Genomic DNA, 15,186 nt, shown 5'->3' with positions numbered 1-15,186 from the left:
TTCTTCCATTGGGATCACAATATATAGAACACAAAAAATGCTTCAAGAGGTATCATTAATGGCTAAAAAGTAGAGTCACTTCAATCAAGGCTTTGTTTTTAACTTCATCAGTGATGAGGATAGAGTAAAGGGTTGTTAAGCAAAGAAGGAACATAATTAGACTTCATTTTGTTTTCTTTTTTACTCTAGAGTAAGCACCTGGAGGGTTAGTTTTATAGAAGCAATGAAGAGACAGAAGTGACAAAATACTCATCACTAAGATTATATAGACACAAACTCGCATAATGTTGGGGCAGTTTTTATAATATGGGATAATTAGGGGTGGTCATGGGATAGTGATTTGAACTGATAAAGCTTCAGGCTTCATGCTCTTTCACTACTTTTTTATTCACGGCAGATACTCTACCACTTGAGGTAGGGGAAAAAAATGCCCAGAGCCAACTACAGTTCTGGCTTTCTTGCTGGTTAATTGGAGATAAGAGTCTCACAGATTTGTCTGCCAGGACTGGCTTTGAACTTCAGTCCTCAGATCTTAGCCTTCTGAGTAGCTAGGGATTATAGGCATGAACCACCACTGGCAATCATTTTAATAAAATTTCATTGGCCATAACCTGACTGTTCTTTTGAAGTCTTTTTTTTCACATATTTTTATTGTAATTAATAGAAGGGTTACATGATATTTGCCAGATAGATGGTGCATTAATTCCCATACATCGATATCCTTTCACATGTCTTGGTCCCCATTTCCCTCCCCCCTACCCCCACCCCTCATCTTGTTTTCCCCCGTTCCCTATCCAATTTCAAATAACCAAATACAAATATATCTGATATATCAGGTAACAAAGTGAGATATTGTAATAATATGAGATAACCAAGGGACAGCAAAAGAGATGAGAGATAACATAGTACCTTAAGAACAACAATCATTCATTATATGGCTTATGTTTCTATATCCTAAAGATCCTTTCATTTAGCATCCTACTTTATATGGCCTTTAGTATCAAGGTTTTGCTCTATTGCAAATCTCTGCTAGGAGAGCCCAAGGTTTCTACTGATTATGACAAATGAGGGAAACCATTGAGCCTAAGTCTTTACTTCTCAGCAATGTATTTACTGAGAAGAATGTGACTGCCTCCCTTGTCCAGTGGTGACCCATGCCTTCCTGATTTTCTGCATGCTGTTTTCCCTTATACTCCCTGAGTACTACTCCTTTCCCCTCAGCAGGAGTAGGCTGACTTAATGTTCCTACTTCAAGAAGCATCTTTTTTCTAAGCTCCTGGAACATTAGCAGGTTCTGACTGGTATGTACAATTGTTTTCATATTTCTATCCCTTACCTTTTAATAGAGAATTCTCCTTCAGTCCTATCTCATTGCTTGATGATTTGTTAAGCCTTAGAAAACAGAAGGAATGAGGGCTTTTAAACAGGCTGGGACTATTTCTCCTTGCTTTATTTATTTTTATGTCACACAAAAGGAATAAAGAGGCATAAAATGGCTGAAACGAAGCCAAATTAATCTGGATAAATAGAGCAAGTACCACCAAATAAAATGCTGGCAATGAAAAAGAAATCGGCATAGGGATAGGGCACGGTTGTAGAGGAAAGGAAGGAAAAGAAGGAAGTATTGTATACTTCCTGTAATGGTAGGGAATTGTGGGGAGCTGCGAGGGCTGCGCCTTAAAGATGGCGCCGGTTTCCGCCTTCCGCCATCCCGATGGCGAGTGCTCTCTGTGAAAAACAACTCCTTATATGGCTAAGTTTGAGCTTCTGGCTTGCTTCCGCGTAGTTGGCCCTATCGGCATCTCCCACGTGGCTTTTCAGGATTGGCGGAGGTCTTATAAGACCAGGGATAGTCCCGGGGGAGGAGAAGAAAAAGGAAGGAGAAAGGAAGAAGCTTGTTAAGGGTTCCTGAATAAACCACTTGGAGAAGAATCCTGTGTCGCGTCTTCCTTGCTGGTCGAGGCGGAAGCGACAAGTGGTGGCCCGTACAGGGAGCCATTCTACGGAGGATTCAGAACTCCTTGTGGTCAGGGCGGTGCACCGGAAAGTTCCCAGGTAAGTGGGAATCCGCGATCAAAGCGGGCATAGTCCGGGGCTCTACTCTGTAGATAAGAGAGAGAGCGGCAACCCGGGGAGAAACAAAAATAAGGGAAAAGTGAAAGCGTAACAAAGTGACAATTTTCTTAACTGAACATGGGCGCCACGACGTCACATCCAATTTTTCTGGCCCTCAATGAGCTGCTGCATTCTAAGGGGCTGAAACTAAGAAAGGGTACACTGCAAGGATTTCTTAATGAGTGTGAAACTGTGGCTCCTTGGTTTATTGTATCAGGGAACCTTACAGTAGCTTCTTGGGATAAATTAGGGAAGGATTTGGACTTTGCTTATGAGCAAGGCATGTTAAAAGCTGGAGTTAGAACCATTTGGAAAATGATTAGGGGGTGTCTAGGGAAACCTGAAGGAAAAATATAGGCTGAAATTGCTCACAGGGAAAGAGAAAAAAGACAAAGAGAAAGACACAGGGAGAAAGAGAAAGAAAACTCCTCAAAGACTAAACCAGTGTGTGTGTGTGCGTGTGAAAGGGATTTTAATCATTCCCAGATCACCTCCGAAGCGCGGGTCACTTCAGGAGGAACCTCGTGGAGGGCGAGGCAATGTCCCAGGAAGGGAGGAACCTCACTGAAGGCGAGGCAATGTCCCAGGAAGGGAGGAACCTTGTGGGAGTCTCTGGCCAGAGCAGTAGGGCGAGGCCTATTTTCTAATGAAATGTCAAAAAAAAAAATTACCTCACGGAGCGCGAGGCCTATTTTCTACTTTTCAATGAAAGAGATTTTAGAATAGAACCAAAATGGGCTCAGATTGGAATGACTGCGAATGTGTGTAAAATAAATCTAAGTCTATACGGGAGTAAACAGTTTAAGAACAGGTGAAAAGCGCAGGCTTGAGAAAGAGAATTAAGTGTTAGTGATTTAGAAAGCCTGTGTTTGGGTTCAGAATAGTTGAAAACAGGCTAAAGCTTTTTAAAGTCCCTGACGAAATATAGAGACGACGTCCCTGAGTCAGCTTGAAGAAGTTACAGAAAATGGATCTTCGCCCATAACCCCCTAAAAATGAAGGGACCAGAGTCATTTTTGGAAAACAAAAAGGGGGGGACTGGAAGACTCCTCTAACTCTTCCATTGCCCTGCTATTCCCTATGGCTTGTGTGAATGTTGTTTTCTTAGTTAATGTTGGAATGTTTCCCTATTTTCTCTGTTGTAGTCAGAGCCACTCAGTATACTAGTGCCTGGACAGGCAGAGGAGAATGCTTTCCAGCTCATCGGTACTTTGGTATTTTCCTGTCCTTACTGCTGCGAGTATTGTCCTTGACACTGTGGTTCCTACAGAGAACGCTTTGAATGTGAGGACTGGAATTGTTATGTGCACAAATGACAATATTCTAACTTTGGGTTATTGTTATCTTGATCAGTTTTGGGATTGATCAGTTTGGATTTATTTTTATGTGCTATAATTGTAATATTGTTTGCCTACAAAGTCAACGCAGAAAGTGAATGCTAATGTGACAGTCATCTGCTCCCATGGAAGTAGGTGCATCCCCTCAGGTCTGATTTGCTTAAATGGACGGCTGGTAGTCAAAGACGGGCAAGTCCCAGCTGTTAGCCTATCGACCTAAGACAGGAGCCAAGTAAAAAGGACTTGGTGATCCCATGAAGAAGACTAATGAGCTTGGAGACACCTAAGATAGGCACAGCCGATCTAATATGGTGGTAGCCCCACATATCCTAAGTTTTGTCTTTTTTAAGATAAAAACGGGGGAGATGCTAGGGGCCGAGTAATGCCATTCTAATAACTTTCTGCTGAGACTTGTAGTAGAGATAAAACACGTGGATCTCTTTGTCCTGTCCATCTTGTATACTGATAGGCTCCCTCACCCAATATAAGGAGAGGAGTTTGTTTCACCATAACTAATGAGACATGAATGATTTGTTTGCCACCACTGCTAAAGCCCTAGATTTACAACAGGTGGCGAATGCCCAATTAAAAGGGGGGTTAATGTTGAATCAGCGTATCGATTTGGTACAGGAGCAAGTGGACACCTTGTGGCAATTGGCACAATTGGGATGTGAGCAGAAGTATGAGGGTCTGTGTGTAACAAATGTGGTGTATAATAAGTTTACATATGCTGCAAATTTATCTAAACAATTATCAAGTTATCTTTTAGGAAATTGGGCTGAAGAATTTGATGTATTAATGATGCGGTTGCGGACTGCCATTACGAGTGTGAATTCTACCCGGGTTGATGAAGCTCTATTGCAGGACGTTTCTTCCTGGATCCTGTTGGCAGTGGGGCACCTGAAAGAGTGGGCGGGAATGGGATCATTAATGGGATTTCTGGCCATAGTTATCCTGTTATGCCTGTGACGTATTTGCTGCATGAGGAGCCTCCAGCGTCGGAACATGGCTATGTTGGTCCAAGCTTTTACTGCCATAGAAGCAGGACAGTCCCCCTATGTGTGGCTTGCCACACTTAAAGAGTAAGCGCAGGATGCGAGGCAAGCGCACTGCACTTGGGAATCGCCTCCCAGCGCGAGCCCCAAGAAGAGCATGTCAGGGTGCATGTGGGTTGATGCCCAAAATCCCACCTCTGTAAAAAGGCATCGGACAGGTCTGGTAGTCCTTGGGAAAGGTACCGCCCAGGTGAAGACCAGTGCATGGTCCTGAACAACAATTTTTAGCAGAGCCCTGACCTCTACTCTTGCCTGCTGCTTAATAAATAAAAAAGGAGGAGCTGTGGGGAGCTGCGAGGGCCGCACCTTAAAGATGGCGCCGGTTTCCGCCTTCCACCATCCCGATGGCGAGTGCTCTCTGAAAAACAACTCCTCATATGGCTAAGTTTTAGCTTCTGGCTTGCTTCTGCGTAGTTGGCCCTATCGGCATCTCCCACGTGGCTTTTCAGGATTGGCCAGGCGGAGGTCTTATAAGACCGGGGATAGTCCGGGGGAGGAGGAGAAGAAAAAGGAAGAAGGAGAAAGGAAGAAGCTTGTTAAGGGTTCCTGAATAAACCACTTGGAGAAGAATCCTGTGTCGCGTCTTCCTTGCTGGTCGAGGCAGAAGCGACAGGGAATGCTTGTTATTATCTAGAGACCAAAATGTCTTTGACCCAATGAAATACTTTAAACCAAGGTGGAGCTCTGGGTAGAAATTAGGAACTCATCTTTATAGCACTTATTGAAATCTCCTCACCCTGTCACTTCTTGTCATCCTTTATTAAAGTTTTGCATGCTTCTGCTGCTAGGTCCAAGAAGGCTGACATCTTTTAGATGTTACGATGAATCACATCACAGAAGCTCATGAGTTTTTTTTATAGCCAGCACTACAGGATTCTTCCTTGTTATTCCTGAGATTGTGAGGAGATGGGTTTGAATCGGTATAGGGCATCTGTTTGTCTCAATTCTTTTCCTCCCTTCCTCCCTCCCTACCTCCCCCTTCCTCCCTCCCTCCTTCCATCCCTCCCTTCCTCTTTCTTTTCCTCTTTCTCTGTCTCTTTTTCTTTTTTCTTTCTATTTCTGCCTCCTCCCCTTTCTTCCCCTCCCTCCCTTCCTCCTTCTCTTCCTTCCTTCCTTCCTTCCTTCCTTCCTTCCTTCCTTCCTTCCTTCCTTCCTTCCTTGTGATCTCTACTTTTACATGGTAGAAAGAGATATAGCCACTAGGTAATGATTCATAAAACTGGAGAATAAAGTTTAGGTTAGTTAGTCTCTTTAGATAAAATTAGAAACTGCCTCTCAGCCCACTGGGTATCTTTTTTTTTATTGTAATTAGTAAAAGGGTTACATATTTGCCAGATAGAAGGTGCATTAATTCACATACATTGATACCCTTTCACATGTCTTGGTACCTATTTCCCTCCCCCCCCCACACCCCCCACCCGTCTTGGTTTTCCCCCCTTCCCTATCAAATTTCAAATATCCAAATACAAATAAATTCAATATATCAGATAACAAAGTGAGATACTATAACAATATGAGATAACCAAGGGACAGCAAAGGAGATGAGAGACAACATAGTACATTAAGGACAACAATCATGGGTATCTTTTTAAGCCATTGTCTTATGCAGGCCCGGGGTTAACTCTTGACATTCTGTACTGATAGTGTGGAGATGGCTGGGCAGGAAGTGTGAGCATGGATACAGATTTTATGTGGCTATATCACCATCATTGCTCTGTTAATGTTATCCAGAACTGTATTTGTGCTCAGTGAAATGACCCATTATCCCTGTCTCCTGTCCCCTCCCTCCTTTTCGTGACTCTCACTAGACAAAGTCCAAGCCATGTTCACATGTATGTTATAAAGACTTGGAGAGTCTCCTTTGGTTCCCCACGGGCCATGGCTGGCTCTGTGTGATGCCAATGTTGAGATCCCTAGTGATTCAAGAGTTGTTATGGGAGTGTTGTAGACCTGTGTTCATGGATGATAGACATGTGGTACACAGGATATCTCAAACAATGGTCATTTTTCACACCTTCAGTAGTAGGAACACTGCTACTGACAAAATCTATCCATAGCCCATTTCCTGGGAGCCAGAAACCATAGTTAAGAAAGGACTTTAGCTGTACTTGAAGGCTAATGGTAAAATTTTCTTCAGAGATTAATACCATACCGTACTCTGCCGGCAAGTGCTGGGCTCTTGTTTAAATGATGTTGTGTCTTGAATGAAATTTTTCATTTAGCAACCCCAGCCTATAAGTCATATGTAAGTAATGAGAATATAATTTTCTTTATTTATGTAACTGTAACCCCTCTGTATAGCACCTTCATAATAAAATACACTTCAAAAAAAGATGTACTTGATAGAGAATATCAACATTCTAATGGAACTGGAAAGGCTGTGATCATGCACAGAAAAAAGAGGGTGCAATTTGAGAGGTGCAACCAGAAAGAGGAGAGGTGGGTGGTATTTTACATTTGAATAGGGCCCCCCACAGGGAAATCTGTGGAAACAGTTGAGGAATAGCAAGGGTTTCAAAAATATTTTGGGAGACTCTCTCTAGTGTCAAAGATATCTTTTTGTAAGAATGAGGCAGAATGAAAGAGAAGTAGCATAGGAATAATTCTGTTGTACAGAAGAAGAGAGAGCAGAAGAAGCAACTGAGGTGGTAGTGAGGACAGAGTTTGATTGTGATGTTGAGTCTTTTCATCTAAATGTATGGGTTTATGTATGAGTTTGGTCATCAGGAAGAGTGTTAGGTGTGCTTCCCATGAGTCTATGTTTTGCCTCAGTTTCTCTTTGTGAACAGTTTGTGCTGTAAATTCCCTTCCTTTCTTTCTTTTCTTTTTAATCAGTGACTGAAACTTGTTTTCATGATTTTCAAGGTCTTTTTTTTCCCCTCCAGGGCCCTTTGCAGTTTATTAAGAGTAGCAATTTTCGTAGAGGTGATTTACATCCTGATTTTTCCCCAATCTCTTTTACATAAGATATCCCTGAAAAAGTATGATTAGATTCAATCCATTTGTCTCCCATAAAAAATATAATAGGAAGAAAATTTCAATGAAGGTGACTCTCTCTGTACTTTGTTGCCTAAAGAGCTAGTTTAAGATATAACAGATATATGAAGATATAACTCTTCTGCTGTAAGGATGAAAAGGTGTGATAAAAAATTATCTTAAAGAGCCAAAGAACAACATTCAGCTCTTACTAAAAACAATTTGTTCTTGGAATGTTGTCAGCTAAAAGTGTGGTCAACATTCGTAAATTGTATGAATTTGCACTGCATATTTTATTTAGTGTTTAGCAAAACTCCAATATGGCTCTGCATAACTTACACAATACGCCGTGAAAATGACTTCAGAAACTCCCACAGAAGTTGATAAATTGGGCACCTAATGCTTTTAAGCTAATTGCATGCTTAGCGGTTAAGGAGTTGACTTGTTAAGAATGAAGATCGGAGTTTCATGGAGATAACGCTCTGCCTCCTGCCACAATGAATACAACCACACTCTGCATCAGAAATATTACAGAAGCTTCTAGAAGCAAATAATGTGAGCTTTAATCACCATCCTACTTCGTCTTAAGTGAAATGCTCATGAATCATATGCAATATCATAGCAGTTTTGCAAACTATTCTTGAATTTTCAAGCTGTTATTTTCAGGAAATTTAGAAAGCAAATTGCGAAGTGATAAAGAGTAATTTGGTACCATTGCTTATGTCATTTTTCTTTCTCTTTTGCAGACTGGAAAAAAAGAAAGGAGCAATGCTCTGAATGTCGCTATAGACAACATGTGCCGAAAGACCAGAGATCTTCGCAGACAGGTGAGGCGGGGGCCAGACACAAATACAGAAAAGGAAGCTCTGGTTAATTGCTGCAATTCTTAATTCTTGCTTCTGTTCCTTTAAAATTAATTTTTAATAAGAAACAAGATGAGTGAGTATTTATTTCCCATATTTTACATCATGTTTTGGACACAAAACATTAGAAAATAGAAGAAATAATGTGTGTCTTGATATCATACAGAACTACATTCTTAGTTTTGCTGTGTCCTAATCTGATGTGAGATCTCAGGCCTATGATCCATCTCTTCAGGCTTCTATGAATCTTTGAAATAGAACTAATAATTTACAGTAATGCTTTCATGATTAAATGCATATCAGTTTGGTACATACCAAGTTTTTAGGGAATATTGACAAGTCAATTCTTATAACTTGAGAAACTCAGTTTAACTGAGAGTCAATGGCTGTTCACAAGTTTGAGATCCCACGGATTTTTCAAATCTAGTTCAGGTAAAAAAGACAGCTTGGCTCCACCTCTGAGACAATCAGAAAAAAAGCTAGACTGGAGATGTGGCACAAGTGGTAGATTATCCATTGAGCAAACAAGTCCCATGTTCAAACTTTTGTGCTTAGAGGACTAAGTTTCCAAGTACTTCTAGCAAACAATGCAAAACTCAGACTCTAATTTGTTGGTCTTTGATTATTTTAAAGCTTTTTCAAAAATAATTATCTGTTTATTGTAAAGCAACTTTTAAACCTTGGTTTATCAAGAATGAGGAGTCAGAAATGATTTCAGTAAAGAATTTAAATAACTCATATTATGGTGCAGTTTTCTTTCCCCAAGAAACAGGAAGCTTTAGCCAATCTCAAAGACTTCCTTACCACTGTTTTCAGCCAAAACTTTTCACACACATTAGCTTGGCTACCATTAGCTCATAAAATAGGGACACAAAGCTTTCTAACCAAGAGCTTTAAATGCAATATATTTTTGCACTTTAAATGAGAAGACTTAGTGAAATTGCTGGGAAATCTGTTAATTCAGAAGCAGATTTAGAAGTGAAATAAATAAGGATTCTCAGATCATTAATATTAGCTGTGTAAAAATACAATTTTAAATTCAGTGAGAATCCCAGTTTCTCAACTTTATGGCCTTAATGTGAATTCTACGTCTATGGTCAGCACTTAGAAATCACAGAATTTAAGAGATGAAGAAACCTTATTGGCATAATGTGATTTAGATGGCAGAGGAAAAATCAGGCCAGTACAGTGAGGTGACTTGCTTAAGGAGGAAGGGTCATGGACTCAAAACCTTCACCAGAACTAAGAAACTCCACTCCTCAGAGCTTTCCTCTCTCTATTACATCACTATCTTTCATATCCTGCCTCTTCTATCTGTATTGCTGTCAAGAAAGTTACATATAAAGAACTAATCTACATACACACCCCCAAAGCTTTTGGATTTATTATTTTTCTTTTAAAAAAGTCAAGAGAAAGCAATTCCTTGCATATTGAACTACTAGATTTAGCAAATAAAAGCACAATATGCCCAGTTAAATTTGAATTTCAGAGTAGCAACAAACATATTTCAATATAATTATGTTCCAAATATCTCATGGACGTATTTCTGCTAAAAAGTGGTATTTATCTGAAATTCAAATATAACCAGGTGTCCTGTATATTATTGTAATCATACTTATATTTCCATGTTACCACCACCAATGAGATAGAAACATAGCATTGGAGATTATTAATACTTTCTACAGAGGAGTTATTTTCATTTTGTAGAGAACATTCTAATGGTTTCTCAGGCCAACATCTCCTTTGTTTGTTTCTTTTAAAATCATGATGCTATGCCTGGTCATACAATTGATTTCTTGTGATTGCCCAAATGGCAGCCATAGCTGAGCTCTTTCTGCTGGAGGATTGAAGCAGGAATGCTTATTCCTTCTGTCTCATTTTCTGCATTGTTTGATCTACTGGGACTCTTCATGCTTTCTCCAACAGAGTCGCCTGGATTCATTACAAGATGGTTCAAAATGCTAAGAGAGATTGGAGCTCCCAGACCAACTTTACTCTGAGCTCCAATGTCATGTCACTGAATGTTACTTCCATAGCTCTACAGGCAAACTCAATCACAAAACCCACTCTGGTTCAACAGGATCAGGCAAGAGCTATCTCATGTGGCGGGAGCTGCATGTCATAGGAGAAGCCGTATCTTCTAGAAATAGCATGTGTATGCATGTATGAAGGGAGGAGGATGTTAGGAGCTATTTTGATAGTCATCCAAGATCTTCAGTATTCAGTGATGCGTATTTCATGATTGTCCATGTTCATCGCATTTCTCTTTCATGATCTTGACTTGCTCAACCTCTCAATACTTCATATTTTGTTCCGATGCCTATTTCTTTTTGTAGGTAAAACAGCAATAGGAACTATTTTTTTATTTATTTTTTTGTAAAGAATTTACATCATATTTCAAAAGTCATGTTTAACAAACAAGCATTCAAGAGGGAAATCTCTATATACAATCACTGGCATACAGACTTTAGAACATAATTAAAATTAAGCTGAGATACATATTAATACATGTAATAAACATTATATCTATAACGTATATAGCCCATCATAGTCTATGTAATTATTTTTATATCTCCAAGACCATGTAATAGGAACTATTTCTACCTATGCTTATTCTTGCAAAATTTATCCAAGTTTGTTGTAAGCTCCTTGCAATATACTCTTTTTTTCTCAATAAGGGAACTCCTACTGGTCAAACATATTTGTCTAAAGTAGTTAGTGTCCATTTCTTGCTGTAAACCATGTTTTACTTGCTCATTTGCTTTTAGTAAAATTTAGTCAGATCTTATCATCTTGTCCATTCATCTTTGTTTACTTTCTTAACCATGACTTTTTTCCATCAGTAACACAGAACCATTGTAACTTCTGTAACAAGAATGATTAAATTTCCTTCCTAAGAAATGATAGGTAGCCTAGAAATATCTGAGGAGAAATAGATAACACACTTAGGAACATAGAGATGGAATTTATTAGAGGCTAAATTAATGTTCATTTGTTTATATTTATTACTCTGTGACTTTCTGGAGTGTTTCACTAGAGAATACCCAGAAGTTGTTGCCACCATGTCCTAAATCTTTGTGATTTGATCCTTACCCTACTATTCTTGATGTATTTTCAGTTTATAACTTTCCTTCCCAGTTTCTACTCTCCACAGGGACACATTCACTTGTAGAGCATTGGGCCTTGAGAAAGCTCAAGGACAGTGCCCAGGCCATGAGTTCAAGCCCCAGGACTGGCAAAAAAAATTATTAAAAGATCTCTCATTTATCAAATGCTTTCAAAATCTTTCTACCAAGTGAATTCTTCATTTTACTGATTTTTAATTTGTAAAGCTGGAAATGATGTCATTATCTCAACCTCTCAAGTGAGTCCATTTACTGAATATCACTGGGAGAGCCAGTTAGCATCTACTCCAGCCCTATCCAGCACTAAGTTGGTAATGACCACATCAGTGATCAGTGATAATAATATATCAATTTTTACCATAATAAACAATTAAAATATTTCCTGTCCCTTATTTTACATTCTTCATAAATGTTAATTTTCCTTTTTCCTTTAGCCTCCTCTTCCTTGATTTTAGAACTGCATATCCGTCAGACTTACATAAAGGATGGTGATTTTTGGATATCTGCTACTTCATGAAAAAATCAAGCCAAATACATTTAATTTCTATTCTCATATGAAGAATAAAACACATAATCGAGTTTCCTAAAAGCATATGACTATCTTTTTGAGTAAAAAATTTTTCCTGGGTGCCAAAGTAAGGATGAGATACAGAGAGCTATTAAACTCTCTTTATGCAGGACTTTATTTTTTAAATAAAATAGAATTATGACAAAAAAAACTTCCACAAAGGAAACAAGCAAAACAAAAGACTTTATTGAGTCTCTAGTTGTTGTGTTGCTGAACTGCTAATTCCATCTTCTCACTAAATGGGTAGTATAATTTTTGGGAAAAAATATGCAGGGTACTACTATACCTCACCATCATCATTATCTCCTCCATCATCTATCACTGTATTTATCATCATTCTCAACCTTCAATTATTTTGTTTCCACAAGTACAAGTTTTACCAAATTATTAAAGCAGGTACATGTTGTATTCTTTGTTTTTAAGACTTAATCAAGCTTTGCAAATCAGAGCTCGCTCTTTTTTTTCAGAGCTTGCTCCTTTATTTAAAATTAAATTGGCATTAATAGACATAAATGTAAGTTTTCCCAATTCCCTGAGAATGATTTTTTCATATTTCAATTCCTCTTCCCATCAGAAGTTTATTCATTCTATTCCCTTATTTGGTGATCACAGTGTGGCTTTCTTGTAGTTTTCACACAGGTCTTTCACTGTTGAGTTTCAATTGTAGAGAAATGTATTATTTCATTTGAGACCCAGAACCTCTGAAATCAGTGGGAAATAGAAAAATTGATGTCTCAAAACCTTTTATTAAACTGTAGTGAGGAAAGATGGAAAGCCCCTTGGTTTTGGTTTTATTCTGACATTGTTCATGCCTGGCTTCAAACCAGTTTTTATCCAAAATGCATGCCTGTAACTCCTGATGGCTTCCCAATAACTTCAGATTTTAACACTCATTTGTGGCTTACAGTTTTGCATTGGCATATTAGATTCATTGTTAACATTCTTTTATATGTCACCAAGTGAAGGAAATGCATTATGCACAGAGGACAGGAAAATTATATGGAAATAAATAAGGTAGAAGCTATGTAAATAGTATATTCATAGATGACTATGCATTTGCACATGTAACCAAAAAGTCTTATGGAAATATGTTAGAAGATAAAATTCCTTAGCCTAACATTCTTGTCTTCTGTATCTTGTTCCTATCTGCATACCCCATCCTATAATACTACTTCTTTCATGGTTATTGTGACATAGGCCTTGGCAGTGATATGTTGAGTGTGACAGAGCATGATTAACACAGATTATTTCAAATATGAATAAGAGTCTGGAAGTTAGTACATGACCAAACATGTAACACAGTGGCGTGGTATGCATTTTATATTGGGTTCACCTTTGTGAAAAATAGATCTTTAACACAGGACTTGACTTCAGTTAGTTCTTATTTGGGATATGATTCAAAGAAGTGGATGTAAGAGAACTGTACAGAATGAATCAGAGAAGAAAAGGACGTGTGATATGTTGTGACAGGTATCTTCTGATAGCCCTCCAATTGTCTGGCCAATGAATGGAATGGAGGAATTTCATCCAATAACTCTTCTCCTTGTGAGCCAAGGGTGGTGCTTCCCATTCTGTAGAATCTCTAGAACTTTCAAAGTTCATTTGTTCTTTGGTTGAGAATCTCACAGAGACTTAGAGAAGATCCTGAGAGAGGAAAACAAGGAAAAGTATGGAATGTCTTCACCTCTGAAGACAATGACACAAAAACCCTAATGGAACCCATAATCATAAGGTATGAGCATGAAAGGGCAGGGGAATTAGGGAATCAGCAAGTCAGACGAGGACTAAGCAGAATGTTGTGCATTGGTTGGGTTCATTATACTGATTTCTGTTTGAGTGGGGTCAGATGCTATTAGTGGAGAAATGCTCTCTACCCAATGATGGTTTATGATCTCCCACAGGTTTCACATATGCCTGAGACAAGGTACGGATTTTTACTAATTAACTCCTGTCAAATGACAGAAAGGTTGAATATTATACATTGTGAGACATCACTAGATTTTGCATGGGGGAAAAATCACTCTATTTTGGACAACCAGAAAAACAAAATTAGGATTTTTAAGGTATTGTTGAAGATGGGAACAAAGATTTATGTAAAAATGCCCATTTAACCAACATAACATCCACTTGTGGACTTAAAGGATCTGTTGTTTTGGGCACTTCATTTTCTTTCTTTCTACCAAAAGCAAGGCGATAGATAGATAGATAGATAGATAGATAGATAGATAGATAGATAGATAGATAGATAGATAGGCAGGCATATATTGCCAGTCCTGAGGCTTGAACTCAGAGCCTGGGCACTGTCCTTGGGATCTCTCAAGGCTAGCATTCTACCACTTATGCCACAGCACCACTTCAGCTTTTTCTGTGTATGTGTTACCGAGGAATTGAACCCAGGGCTTTGTGAATGCTAGGCAAGCACAATCTAGGCCCAAACAAGGCATTTTAATAAATACCATGTGTGTTGCAAATGTGTGATGGAAATGCATGATCCCACATAATCTAGTGAGGCTGATAAATATTGAACATTAAAATAAAGTAAAACCATGACATGATGGTATATATATATGCATACACACGTATAAAACATAAATATATACACATGTATACATATGTATATATACACATAAAATATGTTATTTGTAAGTAAATATGTGTACATGTATAAAGATCTATTTGTGTGTGTATGTTTCAACTCAAAAATAGAGTCAAATAGTAAACAACATTTACATTTTCTTGTTGTGTGTGTGCTGGTGCTTGGGTTTGAATGCAGGTCTCAGCACTTGTGCTTGGCTTTTTCAGCTCAAGGTAGCAACTCTACCTACTGCTTGATCCATATCTTCCTTAAAATATTATAAAAATATTTGTCTTGGCTGCTATGAAGTTTTGGTTGTACAAATATATTTGAAGAATAATGCTATAGATTTCTTTGAAAATTGGCCTTTTAGTTATTGGTAATTGTCTCTATTTTGTTTTGAAATTTTTGTTTAAGTAGTTGTACAAAGGGTTTCGATTCAATATGTCAGTCTAGGAGTCTAATGCATCTTCAGCTGTGTCACTGACCTCTTCCACCCTTCTCTGTATCTCACCCTTGTTGTGTTTGTATCTCACCCTTGTTATGTTTGTTTCTTGGCCATTATCTTCCAT

The 15,186-nt window shown here is 38.6% G+C and overlaps 1 protein-coding gene across 1 annotated transcript in view; it reads left to right on the top strand.

Annotated features, from left to right (window-relative positions):
- The window catches only part of Ctnna3 (catenin alpha 3), a 1,180,588-nt gene that overhangs the window by 621,518 nt on the left and 543,884 nt on the right, over positions 1–15,186 (top strand). Inside the window, exon 8 of the mRNA XM_090346411.1 lies at positions 8,230–8,310. Within this exon, the coding sequence (XP_090202537.1) occupies positions 8,230–8,310 (81 nt within the window). The remainder of the gene's footprint in view (positions 1–8,229; positions 8,311–15,186) is intronic.

Source organism: Megascapheus bottae, chromosome 15, assembly GCF_031878675.1.
Source record: "Megascapheus bottae isolate mThoBot1 chromosome 15, mThoBot2.hap1, whole genome shotgun sequence".
NCBI classification, from domain to species: Eukaryota; Metazoa; Chordata; class Mammalia; order Rodentia; family Geomyidae; genus Megascapheus; species Megascapheus bottae.
This window is presented reverse-complemented; position numbering and strand designations above follow the sequence as displayed.